At 46.3% G+C, this 17,019-nt stretch overlaps 1 protein-coding gene across 3 annotated transcripts in view; it reads right to left on the bottom strand.

Annotated features, from left to right (window-relative positions):
• NSF (N-ethylmaleimide sensitive factor, vesicle fusing ATPase) overlaps nt 1-17,019 on the bottom strand; it is a 251,295-nt gene that overhangs the window by 56,708 nt on the left and 177,568 nt on the right. For all 3 annotated transcript variants that reach the window (XM_029572512.1, XM_029572513.1, XM_029572514.1), the window contains 2 exons: nt 15,974-16,040; nt 15,701-15,780 (listed from right to left, as the gene is read on the bottom strand). In XM_029572512.1, the coding sequence (XP_029428372.1) occupies nt 15,701-15,780; nt 15,974-16,040 (147 nt within the window). The remainder of the gene's footprint in view (nt 1-15,700; nt 15,781-15,973; nt 16,041-17,019) is intronic.

Genomic DNA, 17,019 nt, shown 5'->3' with positions numbered 1-17,019 from the left:
AGTTGATTATATTGATATCGGGCTTTGACCAGTGCAAAGAGGAAGGAGAAAGAGATTTAATGTGCTCCTGCTCAAGAGAAGCGACAGTTTGTTGGCGAGTATTCAGTTCTTTTTGAAGTTTGCGTCGAATTGAGTAGCTGATTATATCTCCACATATTGTAGCTTTGAAAGTATCCCATAAAGAGTTAGCTGAGGTATCAGCAGTGTCGTTAAAATGAAAATACTTCGAGATCTTTTGTTCAATCATGGTGGTAAACTCAGATTCCGCGAGGAGCGTAGGGTTGAACCGCCATTGTCTGTTTAGACTAACTGAATGAGCCAAACTGCATGTGAGAGTGATAGCAGCATGATCTGATATCAGGATGGGGCAAATCGTTGCAGAGGTAATCTTGGAGATTAAAGAATTTGAAGTTAAAAGAAAGTCAATACGCGAATAGAAAGAGTGCGGCACTGAATAAAAAGTGTAGTCTTTTCCTGTGGGATTCAATAAGTGCCAAGGGTCTGAAAGACCAAAAATAGTAGTAAGATGTTGTAGGGTGCGAGTAGATTTTGAGATAGTCAGGCATGCTTCTGCTTTTTTGTCTAATACAGGGTCCAAAGGTTGATTAAAGTCTCCACCGACAATGCATTGAGAGGAATCCAATGTTAGCAGCTGTGCAAATACGACCTGAAAGAAGTCCAAATTATCCACATTTGGTGCATATATATTAAGAATAGTGAAGGGCTCATTGTGAATGTAAAGTTGAATGATATTTCATCTGCCTTCAATATCGGCAGAGTGATGCAATATCGTTGCGTCTAGACCCTTGTGAATCAAAATGGCCGTGCCTCTTTTTTTTATGCACGGCTGGGCTAAAAAAAAAAAACTTGCCCTACCCAGTGTTGCCGGAGCTTGAGGGCTTCAGAGGTAGAAAGGTGAGTCTCTTGATAGAGTGCAATGTCCACTTGTAAAGTATGCAAATAATTAAGAACCTTTTTGCATTTAATAGGGTGCAAGAAGCCATTTACATTTAAGGATGCTATCTTGAATGAAGTAATGTTGGATGCCATAAGGGAAAAAAAAACTTAGATCTCCATCTGGGCTGGGCCTATCCTCCACCAGAAAATGTGTTGATAAGGAGATGACCCCTCTGTCATCTCCTTTCAGACCTTGGCCTTAAATTCTACATCTACGCTGATGATGTCCAGATTATCATTCCCCTCCACGAATCTATCTCCGCCACCCTTAGCTTCTGGGAGGAACGCCTATCCTCCATCAATTCTCTACTCACATCCTTTCAACTCGCACTCAATGCCTCAAAAACCGAGCTTCTCCTCATCCACAACCATCAAACTTTCAAGCTCCTCCCCCCCCAATGACCCCAAGACCCTCTCCTTAATCTCACAGCCCGCCGTCCGAAACCTTGGTGTCCTCATCGACCCTCTTCTGAACTTAAAAAATCACATCAGCTCTGTCCTTAAAGGCGGTTTCTACAAGCTAAACATCATCAAAAAACTCAAGCCCCTACTTCACACACACGATCTCAAAACAGTCATCCAAGCTACCCTCTCATCCAAGCTGGATTACTGCAACTCCCTCTACCTTGGACTCCCCTACACCACTATCAAACCCCTCCAGATACTTCAAAATGCCACTGCTAGACTCCTTAGCAACACACGTAAGACAGACCATATAACCCCAGTCCTTAAGGAACTGCATTGGCTAGCCATCTCTTTCCGCATTCTCTTCAAATCCCTCACCATTATACACAAATCTATTTACAAGAACAATCCCTCATGGCTTAGCGAACCTCTCCAACTCTCGCAACCTGCCCGTCCCACCAGAGCAAACCTTGCTGGCACCCTTCAAGTCCCACCCCTTAAGAAGGCCCGCCTTTCGGCAACCAGGGAACGTGCCCTATCTATTGCCGGTCCAACGCAATGGAACACCATACCATCCTACCTCCGTCTGGAGCCCTGCCCCCTGAAATTCAGAAAGATGCTCAAAACATGGCTCTTCCACCAGGCCTTCCCAGACTAGCCACTCTCTCTACCCTCCTTCGCCCTCCCAGCTGTAATTATGTTTCATCTTTCATGACCACGATCAATGTTTGTAAATATGTTTTGTTGTTGTTTTTATCTCCCTTTCCCCCCTCCCCCTCGCTTTACCTCTCAGGCTCCCCCTAGAGCCTATACTCTCTCACTCAATCTCCTGGTTCTCCCCTTCCCCTGTTCTATGTAATTTCATCCTTTCGTTGCAATGTAAACCGATATGATGTGTATTTTAATGTCTGTATAAAAAAAGATGTTAAATAAATAAATAAAGGAAAGATCCAGAATATGAGAGAGAGAAAAAAAGGAAGTGTCCAAATCATGTAAAGAAGAAAAAGGTCCAGAGAAAAAGTCAAGTTATATCTCATATTAACAAAAATGAGATTAAGAAGAAACACAGAGTAAGGCTTGACCATGCCAGCGCATGGGTTGCCAAAATAGAAAGACAAAAAGAGCCTCAGGGCGGACCAAAAGCATCTGAATCCCTCGCTCCATGGCAAAAGGCTTAATTTGCCATTGTTGAAAAAAGGAAGGAAAGAAATAGCCTGGTTTTGTTGAAAAAAAGGAAAAAGGAGTTGGAGCACCTTTCCAATAACATAAGGTTGAATAGAATGTCTCCCTAGAATGAAAAAAAGAGACATCACTTAGTAAGAGACCACATAATGGAAGGATCTCTCAATCTCAATTTATGAGAACTATGGTAAGAAGTAACAGAACAAACTGGTGGAATCCAGGTATGCCTTAAAAAGAGAGAGAATAAAGTCCACCTAAGATTCAAGTGAACATTGAAGCAGCTGGTTCAAAGGAGAGTAGAAACTCTTCCAGATCTCCCGGGTTATAAAACAACAGTTTGATTATTATATGTGACTTTCATTTGTGCTGGATATAGCAAACCATATTGCGCCCCTAAGGATTGTAAACGGGGTCTCAGCGCCAGAAGAGCCTTACGTTTTGCAACCGTGGTCTTCGCCAGGTCAGGGACAAAAAGAATAGAATTACCCTGAAAGGTAAGAGGCGCTTTACTTCTGGCTGCTGCAAAAATCAGTAAAGCCTGGGGATCTCTCAGCACTTTAAAAATAATAGGTCTGGGATACTTGGAATTTTTGAGAGGGCGCGATGGTATCCTATGGGCCCTCTCTAATTCAAATGGTTGGTCAAATTTGAACTGCAAGCTGGAAGGGATCATTAGTAGGAGAAATTGAAAAATGTCGTTACCTTCAGGTCCTTCAGGTATCCCCAAGATTCTTATATTATTGCGACGGTTTCTGTTAGAGAGATCTGCCACGTCCTGCTTCAGTTACTCCACTTCCTTTGTTAACAGAGGAAGTGGCGCAGTAGAGAGAAGGAGAGACGAAACCTGTGTTTCAGCGTCATCCAGACGTGTTTGGAACCCATCCATTCGAACAGTCAGGGATTGCAAGTCACTGTGAATAGCGGAGGTAGTGTCGATATTTAGTTGAATTAAATCTTTAAGTTGCTTCAATTCAGCTAGCACCATTTCTGCCGACGCCATGCTTTTGGACTGCGGGTCCTTGTCTGGCGACGGGGGGGGGGGGGGGGGGGGTGTCTTGTTTAGGTTGTTTCGTTCTGGCAGCCACCGCGAAGGCAGCTTCTATTTTCCCCATTTTTAATGCAGCCATAGGTTAGTAAGCTCGGGAGATTCAGCGCAGTGAGAAAGATGTCCAAACAGCTGATTTTTCCTGTAAATAGGAGCGAGGGCTCGCAGAGCTTCAGAATCGGGCACCCATCTTGTGCGCTGCACGACAGCACCCCCTGACTTTTAATTAATATGTATTTGAGAATTCAGTTGATAGATGTTAAGGTCTGTTTATGAATACTTATGTAATCCATCATTATCTGCTGATTTATATCTATGAATGTCATTATTGTAAAGCGTTGTGATCTTTACATGGAATACCGCATATAAAATGTCTAAATAAATAAATAAATATGAGCCAGTCATTCAAGTAGGGATGCACCAGGACACCTTCCCTTCTCAAAGTCATCACCACCATCACCTTGGTGAACTTGCGTTGCGTTGTTGCCAGACCGAAGGGAAAAACTCAAAACTGCAGATGCTCCCCATCAACCACGAGCTGCAAAAACCTCTGGTGCTTCTGGCTGATCACTACGTGCAAATAGGTATGTCAGATCTAGACACGCCAAATAACGCTGCCTTGTGCACCACCTTGATGACTGACTTTAGTTCCACGCGAAACCGCAGAACTCTGGGGGTTGCATTCACCCTCTTAAAATCCAGAATGGGTTGAAACAACCCCTCTTTCTTTGGAACTATAAAATTGATGGAATATCTCCCTGTTCACTGCTCCTCTGACGGCACCCAGTTGCTTCACGCACTCCACTGTCCCTCCAAACGCTACCTGCTTTACGAAAGGACCACGAGGGGACATGACAAAAGCATCCTTAATGGGATGTACAAACTCTAACGTGTAGCCATCTTTTACTACCTCAAGAACCCACTGGTCTGTGAAAATGCTAGTCCATGCCTCAAAAGAGAGCAATAAATGCCCTCCGACAGTTGTAACCGAAGAGTGGACCAGCCTTGCTTCATTGCAAGAACTTGGCACTCCCTGCACCAATACCAGAGGTGTCCCGGGAAGGCTCTCTGCCCTCCCCCAAAAGGGACTGACCCCAAGACAAAGCCCTAGTCAAGGGTTGCCTCTGCAGACCACCAGAACTCTGTTATAATTAGTGAGGTTTGGGTGAACCCTTGGAAACTGTGGCAGCTGACCACGCCCAAGGGGGGGAAGTCCCGTGAGGGGCCACAGGTTAGGCTCAGCTCTGGACACACAAACACAGATATTTCTTTATTTAGACAGTTTGAGAAGCCACCAGAGGTGGCAGTAGCGAGTAGAAGATGTAGCCCGGCTGGGCTAGTATTCCCCAGGGCGCGGTTCCTTCAGTAGCAGTGCTGTAGTGAGAAAGTGAGTACAATAGAACATTCACAGAGTCCCAAATATGGAGAAGCCCCGAGATAGGGAGAGCTGGCCATCGAGGAGCGAGTACCAGATCCCTGGAAGCAGAGAGACTCGTTGGCAAAATACTCACTTAGCGGTTCCACGGAGGAGATGGCACTGGCACTGGAACGGAGGCAGGTCCTCGAGGAGAGAGTACCTGGTTCCAGGGAGACAGCTCTGAGGAATGGATGATAGTAGAACTCACTGATGGTGTCTGTAGTGAATTCTTCCAAGTAGAAGAGGAGATAGATGCAGGCAGCGGGTCAGGTAACATGGGCCCTCGAGGAGCGAGTACCGGTTACCTGATAGCGAAAGAAGCAAAAAGAGGCCCCCGAGGAGCGGGTACCCCATTAGCAGAAAGAGTCCAATAGAAGTTGGAAAGGCAGAGTAGCTGGGTACGGAGAGCAAATCCCATCCATAAGAATCCCCCTTGCTAACTCAACGGCTAGCAATAAACTGTAGGCTTAAATATCCGGGCAGCATGACGTCATCACAGGGGGACGCCCCTGAGGAATGTGCCAATGAGGAAATAAGAATAAGGGCCGCACGGCGCACGCGCCCTAAGGTACCTGTAGAACATGGCGGGAGGCAGCATCCAAGCCAGTCTGGGGACGCTGGAGAGGACGGCAGGCGGATGCCGCGGCAGCCAGGCATCCGTGAAGAGCAGGAGGAGCCGCAAAAAAGGAAAGGTAGGCAGAGTGAAACCGTCGGGAAGTGACGGTCACAACAGTACCCCCCTTCAAAGGGCGCTCTCCTCTGCGGATACCAGGTTTTGGTTTCCAAGGATACGAGAAATGAAACTGATGGAGCATCTCTTTGTCAAGGATATTAGCCAGAGGCTCCCAAGAATTTTCCTCGGGGCCAAAACCTTCCCATGAAAGAAGGTATTCCCAAATCTTGCCTCGTCTTTGGACATTAAGGACGGCTTCGACCTTGTATTCTAGGTCATCTTCTGCATTGATGGGAGATGGTTCCTGAGACTTGGAAGAGAACTCACTGAGAATGAGTGGTTTAAAAAGTGAAACATGGAAAGCGTTGTGGATGTTTAATCCAGGTGTTAGCTTCAGACTGTAAGTGAAGTTGCCAAGATGTCAGAGGATTGGAAATGATCCAACGTAGCGAGGAGAAAATCGAGTGGAGGGTAACTTCAGTCTAAGGTGCTTAGTGGATAGCCAGACTTTGTCACCAGGTTGAAAGAAAGGCGCTTTGGAATGGTGAGCATCATAAAACCTTTTGGCTCGATCACTCGCTTTGAGTAGCATTTCTTTCGTCTGAGTCCATAATTGATGGATATCATCAGCAGTAGATTGAGCTGCTGGGGACGTCACTGAGAGCTTCAGTGGAAGTGGCGGTGATGGTGAACGTCCATATACCACTTCAAAAGGTGTTGATCCAGTGGATGATGCTGGATGAGAATTAATGGCGAATTCAGCCCATGGTAATAGTTCGGCCCAGTTATTCTGACGGCAACTCACATAGGGCCGAATGAACTGTTTCAGGGTCCTATTCATCCGTTCTGTTTGGCCATTTGATTGAGGATGATAGGCTAATGTATAATCTAGAGAGATGTCGAAAAGCTTGCACAAAGCCTTCCAGAATCTTGCCATGAACTGTGATCCTCGATCCGAGACTATGTGCTTCGGTAGGCCATGAAGGCGAAAGATGTGGGTTATGAAGAGCTTCGCAAACTCCAAGGCTGAAGGTAAGCCAGGCAACGCCACGAAATGGGCCATCTTGCTGAAGCGGTCGACTGTGACCCAAATGGTATTCATACCTCCAGAGAGGGGAAGATCGACTACAAAGTCAGTAGCGATATGCGTCCAGGGCTGTTCCAGAGCTGGAAGTGGTTGCAGCAATCCCCACGGTTGGCCAGAAGTAGGTTTGTGCTTGGCACAGTTGGCACAAGATGCTACGTAGGAGAGTGTATCTTCCTTGATAGTTGGCCACCAATAATACTTCTGTAGCTTCAGCAAGGTACGGCGTTGACCAGGATGGCCAGCCAGCTTGGAATCGTGCGGCCAATAGAGCACTTTCTTCCTGAGGTGTTTAGGCACGATGGTTTTACCAGCGGGCACAGTATGAGTAGCCGCCAAGATGACTTTCTTCGGGTTGATAATATGCTGAAGTTCTTCTGGAACATCCTCTGAGAGAAAGGAGTGTGACAGGGCATCAGCTCTGGTATTCTTGTCTCCAGGGTGATATTTGAGCACAAAGTCAAAACGGTTAAAAAATAAGGACCATCTGGCTTGTCTATGGTTAAGATGTTGCGCATTGCGGAGATACTCTAGACTCTTATGGTCCGTAAACACGGTAATTTGATGTTGAACGCCTTCGAGCCAAGGCCACCATTCCTCGAATGCCAACTTAATAGCCAGGAGCTCTTTATCTCCAATCCCATAGTTCTTCTCTGCCGGAGAGAAACGTCGCGAGAAGAAGGAGCAGGAACGTAAAGATTTGGAGTCTCCGGTTTGGCTCAATACTGCCCCCACATCGACATCAGAAGCATCAACCTCCACGATGAATAGCTTGTTGGGGTCTGAATGAAGCAGGCATGGTTCAGTGGAAAAGGAAGTCTTTAAATCGTCGAACGCGGAAATGGCCTCCGCAGACCATTTAGAAGCGTTGGCTCCTTTCCAGGTCATTGCAGTTAAGGGCATAGTTAAAGAAGAATAACTCTTTATAAAGCTTCTATAGTAATTAGTGAACCCCAAAAATCGTCTCAGGGCCTTCAGGTTGGTAGGTTGGGACCAATTTTTAATACTCTCTAATTTTTGGGGATCCATCTGGAAGCCATCTTTAGACACAATGTAGCCAAGAAAAGGCACAGAGTCCTTATGGAATTCGCAGTTGGATAGCTTGGCGTAGAGCCGATGTTCTCGAAGTCTTCGTAGTACTTGTTTGACATCCTCTAGATGAGTAGACAAGTCTTGAGAAAATATCAGGATGTCATCTAGGTACACTACGACACTCTTGTACAACAGGTCCCGCAAGATGTGGTTCATCATGTTCTGGAACACAGCGGCTGCGTTGCACAGGCCGAAGGGCATTACTAAGTACTCAAAATGACCATCTCGAGTGTTGAAGGCTGTTTTCCATTCGTCGCCACTGCGAATGCGAACTAAGTTATAGGCTCCCTTCAGGTCAAGTTTCGAGAATATCTTGGCACCTTGAAGCGGGTCGAACAGCTCTGAGATTAAAGGCAGGGGATATCAGTCTTTGATCGTGATCTCGTTCAGACCTCGATAGTCGATACAAGGATGTAAAGTACCGTCCTTCTTCCCCACAAAGAAAAAGCCTGCGCCGGCTGGAGACTTTGATGGTTTAATGAATCCTTTCTGTAAATTCTCCTCGATGTACTCGGACATAGCCTTATTCTCTATTACAGAGAATGGATAGACACATCCTTTAGGAGGTTCAGTGTTCGGTTTCAGCCTTATGGCACAGTCGTAAGATCTATGCGGAGGAAGGATGTCAGCAGCTTCTTTGGAGAACACATCACAGAATGATGTGTATTGAGGCGGCAGTCCTGACATCACTGGAGTTGTAGGCATGCAGAGGACAGGAGAAACCTCCTTAAGGCAATTGCCATGACAACCTGGGCCCCAGCGGGAGAGTTCCAAGTTGGCCCAGTCGAATTGAGGCTGATGCAACTGCAACCAGGGTAATCCCAGAACGATAGGGTGCATGGCCTTCTCTAACACAAAGAAGGGAATTGACTCAGTATGGAGGGCTCCGGTGCGAAGGATCACCATTTCGGTGCGACAGGACAAAGGCTCTCCATGGATAGATAAGAGCAGTGGAACCTTCAAAGTGACGAGGGGAATCCTCAAATGTTCCACTAGGTGAAGTATAAAGTTGCCTCCTGCCCCTGAATCCACCAGGGCAAGAGTTTGAATTTCAGACGGTCCGCAGATCAGGGAGACTGGGAGAGAGAGTGGAGGAGAGAGTGTAGTAAGGCCTAAGAACAGTCCTCCCCCACAGGACTTAGGCCCGTCCGTTTTCCGGACGAATTGGGCATGTTGGGATATCGTGACCAGCTTGTCCACAGTACATACCCAGGCCATGCCTCTTCCGAAGTCTTCTCTATTTTGAAGTTAGGTGACTGCAACCAAGTTGCATCGGTTCCTCTCCACTGGCGACAGGTATTGCTGGAACCATCCAAAGTGCAGGTTTAGCATGAACCTCCTCCTGAACCGGTCCTTCACTAGGCTTGAGTTCTTTCACCTTATCACGAAGCCGGTGGTCAATTCTAGTAGCCAAACCACTAGTTCATCCAGTGAGTCAGGTGTCTCACGAGAAGCCAGCTCGTCTTTCAAGCGAGTATCCAGACCTCTGAAGAAGAGGGTTTTCAGGCATTTGGGATCCCAGCATAATTCCGTAGCAAGAGTCGAACTCTATTGCAAAATCAGCAGTGGTCGGTTGCCTTGGTTCAGGTCCACCAGAGCAGAACCAGCAACAGTCACTCGAGCAGGACACCCCTGAGGAACACGCCAATGAGGAAATAAGAATAAGGGCTGCGCGCCCTAAGGTACCTGTAGAACATGGCGGGAGGCAGTGCCCAAGCCGGTCCGGGGACGCCGGAGAGGACGGCAGGCAGACGCCGTGGCAGCCAGGCATCCATGAAGAGCAGGAGGAGCCGCGAAAAAGGAAAGGTAGGCGGAGTGAAGCCGTCGCAACAAACTCTTGGACTGACAAAATCTCAGATTGTCCCGAAACGTAGTCCACGCTGGCACAAACGTTCTGCTCATAGGCTTGCCCTCCAGCAACTTGTGCACTTTGAACTTCCCTAGATGTTTCACAAGAGTGGAAACAGAGAAGAGGCTGGTAACTACCGATCAGTTAGCCTCACTTCAGTGGTGGGAAACGTAATGGAGTCACTGTTGAAAGAGAGAATAGTGAACTATCTACAGTCAGGAGAATTGATGGACCAGAGGCAGGGTAACCAAAGAATTGGATCAAGGACGAGCACTCAATGTCATCTACTTGGATTTCAGCAAAGCTTTTGATACAGTCCCGCACATGAGACTGGTGAATAAAATGAGATGTTTAGGAGTGAGTGCCGAGGTGGTGGCCTGGATTACAAACTGGTTGACAGACAGAAGACAATGTGTGATGGTAAATGGAACTCTTTCTGAAGACAGAGCGGTTTTAAGCGGTGTACCACAAGGATCGGTGTTGGGACCGGTCCTGTTCAATATCTTTGTGAACGACATTGCAGACGGGATAGAAGGTAAGGTTTGTCTTTTTGTGGATGACACTAAGATCTGCAGCAGAGTGGACATGCCGGAAGGAGTGGAGAGAATGAGACGGGATTTAAGGAAGCTGGAAGAGTGGTCGAAGATATGGCAGCTGAGATTCAATGCCAAGAAGTGCAGAGTCATGCATATGGGGAGTGGAAATCCGAATGAACTGTATTCAATGGGGGGAGAAAGGCTGGTGTGCACGGAGCAGGAGAGAGACCTTGGGGTGATAGTGTCTAATAATCTGAAGTCGACGAAACAATGTGACAAGGCGATAGCTAAAGCCAGAAGAATGCTGGGCTGCATAGAGAAAGAGAAATAACGAGTAAGAAAAGGGTACCTAACTTAATGATGGTATAGAAAGTTTTTAAATAAATAAATAAATAAATAAATAAATAAATAAATAAATAAAGTGATTATCCCCTTGTACAGGTCCTTGGTGAGGCCTCACCTGCAGTACTATGTTCAGTTCTGGAGACCGTATCTCCAAAGAGACAGAGACAAGATGGAGGCGGTCCAGAGAAGGGCGACCAAAAAGGTGAATGGTCTTCATCAAATGACTTATGAGGAGAGTTTGAAGAATCTAAATATGTACACCCTGGAGGAAAGGAGGAGCAGAGGTGATATGATACAGATTTTCAGATACATGAAAGGTTTTAATGATCCAAAGACAATGACAAACCTTTTCCGTCGGAAAAAAAATCAGCAGAACCAGGGGTCACGATTTGAAGCTCCAGGGAGGAAGACTCAGAACCAATGTCAGGAAGTGTTTCTTCACGGAGAGGGTGGTGGATGCCTGGAATGCCCTTCCAGAGGAAGTGAAGACCAGATTTATGAAGGACTTCAATGGGGCATGGGATAAACACTGTGGATCCATAAAGTCTAGAGGACGTGAATGAAGAGTGGGTGGCTCGCGGGAATGATGGCTACTACCTGGAGATAATACCCTTATTCAATAAACATACACACGGTTAATTTTTATTTATTTATTTATTTAAGGTTTTTATATACCGGCAATCATGAGCACATATCTTGCTGGTTTACATGAAACGGGAGTGCATTAAATACATCAACTAGAACTGTGGTGATCGAAGGAGCAGTTACAAATAACAAGGGTTAATGTGACTCCAACATTGCTCTAAGCTTCAACGGCAAGAGGAAATGTGGAAAAAAAAAAAAGATATGCATTCACAAAAAAGCGGGGAGTAGCTTGCTTGTTATGGCGGTTACTACCCCAAACCAAATAAGCCTGATACTTCACTTTCAATGCATATCCAGCATAGCTCTCTGCTTCAACGGCAGGGGAGAAAGACTGATACTTCACACATATCCAGTATAGCTCTCGGCTTCAACGGCAGGGGGAATGAAGAAAAGTGGATCTATATACAGACAACAACCAACAAGGACTGAATTATTTAGTCTGGGTAAACAAATAAGCAGGGGTATAGCTTGCTTATTGCAGTGGTTACTACCCCTAACTAATTAAGCTAGATATTTCACTTAGATGCAGTTCCAACACTGCTCTCTACATTAATGGTGGGGGAGGAAGGGAAATAGAACCAAAAGGTTATAAGAGCCAAGAGTAACAGATAAGTACAAGGAAAAAAAAAGGGTGAAACTTGCTGGGCAGACTGGATGGGCTGTTTGGTCTTCTTCTGCCGTCATTTCTCTGTTTCTATATTATCTGCTCCAAGTCTTCTCTAAACAATCGCTTTCTCTTAAAAGGGAGAGCCCAAAGCTGTGAATTGGACCACACGTCTGCTGACCAATTCCTTAGCCACAATAAACATCTGGCTGATACTGTTGACATCATACAGGAAGAGGTCCTAACAAGGTCATAGAAGGCATAAGCTCCCTAAACCACCACTGCCTCTAAATGGTCAGCCTGCTGCGCCGCAGCTCCCCCTGGAGTTTGCGAATCTTGAAACTGTTGAACCCAGCGCAGACATGACCTCTAGACGAAGCTGCTGCACATGCCCTGAGGGCCAGAGCCTAAACCTCAAAGATCCTCTTGAGGTGAAGCTCCAACTTCTGATCCTGCATATCCCTTAACGAGGCCAAGCCTGCCACCTGAACAGTTTTCTTTGTGACTGCTGATACCAAAGAATCCACCTTGGGAGGAGCAAACAACTCCAAGGTCTCCTCTGGCAAAGGACAGAGCTTAGCCATAACTCTGCCCACTCTCAGCCTGGCTCCCAGATAGTATCCCACTTCCACACAACCAGCTTCTTGTGAAAGGAAATGCCTTTGCTGGATCCCGCAAGCCATCCAGCACAGGATCAGCACCCTCCAAGTCAGATTTTTTTCTGCGTTACCAATTCTCAGCTCCTGAAGAATCAGCGGAATCAAGGACCAGAGCTCCTCTGCAAAACAGCTGGACCACCTTGGGATCATCCCCTTAAGCCACAGGAATCTCCAAGTCAGGGCTGGGACCGTCTGCAGAGGATCTGCCCCCGGGGCCTCCTCTGGGGATTCCTGCAAATCCTTGAAATTGTCCATATCCCCCTGTGGGTCACTGGCTGAAGATAGGCCTAACACATGCTGAACCCCGGACTGCTTACGCTTAGCGGACCCAGGCCCGGCACTCAAAAAGGGACCACCCTGTGGATAGAGGCCACGACTTACTATGCCCCCCTGATGCCTTCTTAGTGAAGGCGGCCTGGTGCATCAACAAAACAAACTGATGAAAAAACCTGGGAATCCTCAAAGTACTGGTCCTGTGGAGAATCCACAACCATGGAGCCAACATCAAGAGGGAAATTCTCCTCTTCAAATTCCCCTCTAGCCATCCTGGTGTCTGCCCAAGCTAGGGACAGCTGCGATGGGGAAGTATCAGGCTCCCCCGAGGCTGCTACGCTGCAAGGGGGAGCCCCAGCAGAAATTCTAGCCTGGCGCGCAGATGCTATCCTAACACAAGGGGAGGGCCCTACCAATGCACTCTCCCCACCAGAAGCGGGGCATAAATTCTGGCGATTTAGACACGAATGCAACCCCTGCAAAATGTGGCATGGCTCAGACCATGTGTCGAACATCGCAGGCCTCACCATATAGAGCCATGCGCCTCAAGAGTGCAGCCTGCTGCCCTGACTCAGACCCAAACACCTGGCAAACAACCCAGGCACCCGGAGTACTCACAGACACTGTCTGGCTGCAAAAAATAAAGAGCTTTTTTTTTTTTTTTTTTTTTTAAACAACTTTACTGCAAAAAATACACTTCTCTGCTCCTTCCAGGCTCTCACAGAAATGCCAGCAGATCATCAGACTGGCTTGTGTGAGCTGAGGAATCTGGACCACCAGATGTCTGCCCCATGGAATCCTGGACAGAGCTAAGAAGGGTCACCAACTCCCTGCCTCAACCAGGGAGGATAGGCCCACCAGGACCTCTCAAGTCCCCAGGAGGAAATCCTCCTGCTTTCCCCCCCCCCCCCCCAGACTGCAGGTTTTGCACCATCTACTGGAAACAGAATAATATTGACAGACTGCAGGTAGCGCACGGTTATATAGCAGATCAGTAAAACTTTTGTCTCCATCTGCTGGCAGGGGTACAAAACCCAGGAGTCCGGTCTGATCTGGGTATGTACTGGAACTGCTGTTTTCTGAAGAGTGCAGTTTACTAGAGTGAATGGGTGAGCGAATCGGACAATGCCTTTTCCAGGGAAGCACTGAATCCCCCTCTGAGTATATGCAGGTATTCCTTTATCCCCTTACATAAGAACATAAGAAATTGCCATGCTGGGTCAGACCAAGAGTCCATCAAGCCCAGCATCCTGTTTCCAACAGAGGCCAAACCAGGCCACAAGAACCTGGCAAGTACCCAAACACTAAGAAGATCCCATGCAACTGATGCAATTAATAGCAGTGGCTATTCCCTAAGTCAACTTGATTAATAGCCATTAATGGACTTCTCCTCCAAGAACTTGTCCAAACCTTTTTTGAACCCAGCTACACTAACTGCACTAACAACATCCTCTGGCAACAAATTCCAGAGCTTTATTGTGTGTTGAGTGAAAAAGAATTTTCTCCGATTAGTCTTAAATGTGCTACTTGCTAACTTCATGGAATGCCCCCTAGTCCTTCTATTATTCGAAAGTGTAAATAACAGAGTCACACCTAGTTCAAGATCTCTCATGATCTTAAAGACCTCTATCATATCCCCCCTCAGCCGTCTCTTCTCCAAGCTGAACAGCCCTAATCTCTTCAGCCTTTCCTCATAGGGAGCTGTTCCATCCTCTATAATTGATCTAATGAGCTCAACTCTAGAAGGGGAAGGGGGTGGGTTTATGTGACTGGTGAGCTGCTGTCTTCAGAGAACACATATTATAGGCGAGAACTTTGCATTTTTTAAAGAGAAGTGGTTCACTAATAAGTATCTGCCCGTAACAAGACAACACAACTGTTTTCAGTGAAATTCAAACAGGAAGATAACCTGAAATAATGAATATGGGCCCTAGGTGGCTGGAGTTAGATTCTACCCTTCAGAGATCCTACGGCCTGCTCTTGCTTTGGAAGTCTGCATCCAAATAATAGTATGACGTAAATGTCACACCTCTGCATCTCTCAATCTGCTATCCATGTTAGATAAGGCTCTCTGAAACAACAATCCTAGGCTTGTTGGGGCAAAAAGAATGAATAATCTAGGTTGATTTTCTAAGGGTTTCAGTCTATTCCAAATAAAAGCCAATAGCTCTCTTACAGTTCAAAGTGTATATAGCATGTCCACCTTTCCTGTACACCACCAAGGAAAATATTTAGATTAGCAGAATATAAATTCCATATGTGGCATCACATTAGGCAGAAATGTCAATTGCATGCATAGCACGACCCTGTTATGCATCTTATACTGAATGTCATCATAAGTTACTAAGGTCTGAAGATATTCCTCTCTGTGGGCTGAAATGATTGCTGCCAAAAACAGTGACCCTCTAAGGCTTGAGCCCACAGGAGGCCAGAGGCTTGAACAGGGCTTTCACCAACTGCCTTAAAGCCACATTAAGATCCCATAACACAGCAGGTGGCTCGATGGAACGCTTCAAACAAAACAAGCCACACATGATCTGACAAATAAAGGTTGTACAAAAATAAAGGAGATTAACCTACATTGAACAATTCTGGATCAAAATTAGATTTGCATATGGCTTTGGTTAACCTGAAACATGGTTCAAGACTTAAAGTCGCACAGCCATCTAGGTAAAGAAATATGTATCATAGGTATTACAAGCTGCATTAGTTTTGGAAAAAGCTGGTAAGATAAGGTAGGGACCAATATAGTAGAAGGGTTTCCCTCCCCTCATTTTAATGACTATTAGATGTGAATCAGAGATAAATACAAAAGATCCTCAAACTACATCTTATTTTTATCTGATGCGAGCAGGAGCTTAGTAGAATTAAGCAGCTGGAATAAAAAGTGTGTTCTCTGATACTATCACTTCTTTCTCATCGGAAGGCTCTTACCTGAGGGGGTGCCTTTTTCAGCAACACCAGGAGTGCCTGTAACACCAAATTAGAGAAGCGAGGTCCGATGGGGACATAATCTAAGAAAGAAGAATTACTTTGTATTTTCAGTGCTTCAGAGCCCATGTGCAGCATTAATAAGGAATGATTATAAACATTAGAGAAACCCAAACCACCCTGCAAATGCTCAGCAAGTAACGACAGTACTTTGCCTCTCGCCAAAGTTTGAAAGGATTAAGTTTCCTGATGCGGCTCTCAGGTCACTCAACTCACCTAGAAGCCGTTCAATGTCATCCACCACAACACAGCTGAGTTGGGATTTGTATGCATCATCAAAGATCTAGAGAGAAAAACAATGTTTGAGATGAGGATGTAGGCTATGGAGCAGGACAGCCACTGGACAAAGAAGAGTTGCTTACCTGTAACAGGTGTTCTCTGAGGACAGCAGGATGTTAGTCAGATGGAGCCCCGATGCGGAAAACATGTCAAACGTTCAGAACTTTGACTAGGCACACTGAGAGCATGCCCAACATGCCCTATACCACGCGTCCACGCAGGGTCCCTCCCCAGTCTTGTAGCATAGAATTATAATTAAAATAAAAAATAGGAGAAACCCAACTCCGAGGAGTGGTGGCCAGGTTTCATGAGGACTAACATCCTGCTGTCCTTGGAGAACACCTGTTACAGTTAAACAACTCTGCTTTCTCAGAGGACAAGAAGGATGGTAGCCTTCACACATGGGTGAATACCTAGCTACAGGCTGAACTCCAACACAAAAGGGGACAAACACCTAATCAGATGTCAACGGGCACAATAACATCGGTGTTGTTGGTAACAGAGGGGGAGGCAGCCTGAACCCAAACAGGCCCTAGGTGGGAGAGTTGGGCTCTACACCTCAAAAAGGTTCTGAAGGACAGACTGGCTGAACCTAATGTCGTATTGGCCATCCCTATTTAGATAGTAATGTGATGTGAATGTGTGGAAAGAACTCTACATTGCAGCCTTGCAGATTTCCTCCATGGCAACTGCTCGCAAATGGGCCACTGACCCTGTCATAGATCTAACAGAATGAGCCTTGACATGACCCCAAGATGCAGTCCAACCTGGGCATAACAGAAGGAGATGCAATCTGATAGCCAAATGTCTGTCTGGCAATGGCAAGGCCCAACCTATTCTTGTCAAAAGAAATAAAAAGTTGGGTGGACTGTTTATGAGCTTCTATCCGCTCCAGATAGAAGGCTAAGGCTCGCTTGCAGTTCAAACTGTGCAGTGCTCGTTTGCCTTGGTGTGAATGGAGCCTGGGAAAGAATATTGGCAGG

Source organism: Rhinatrema bivittatum, chromosome 12 (genome assembly GCF_901001135.1).
Source record: "Rhinatrema bivittatum chromosome 12, aRhiBiv1.1, whole genome shotgun sequence".
In the NCBI taxonomy this organism is placed as follows: Eukaryota; Metazoa; Chordata; class Amphibia; order Gymnophiona; family Rhinatrematidae; genus Rhinatrema; species Rhinatrema bivittatum.
The sequence above is the reverse complement of the archived record's forward strand: the minus strand, read 5'-3'. Positions and strand labels throughout refer to the sequence as shown.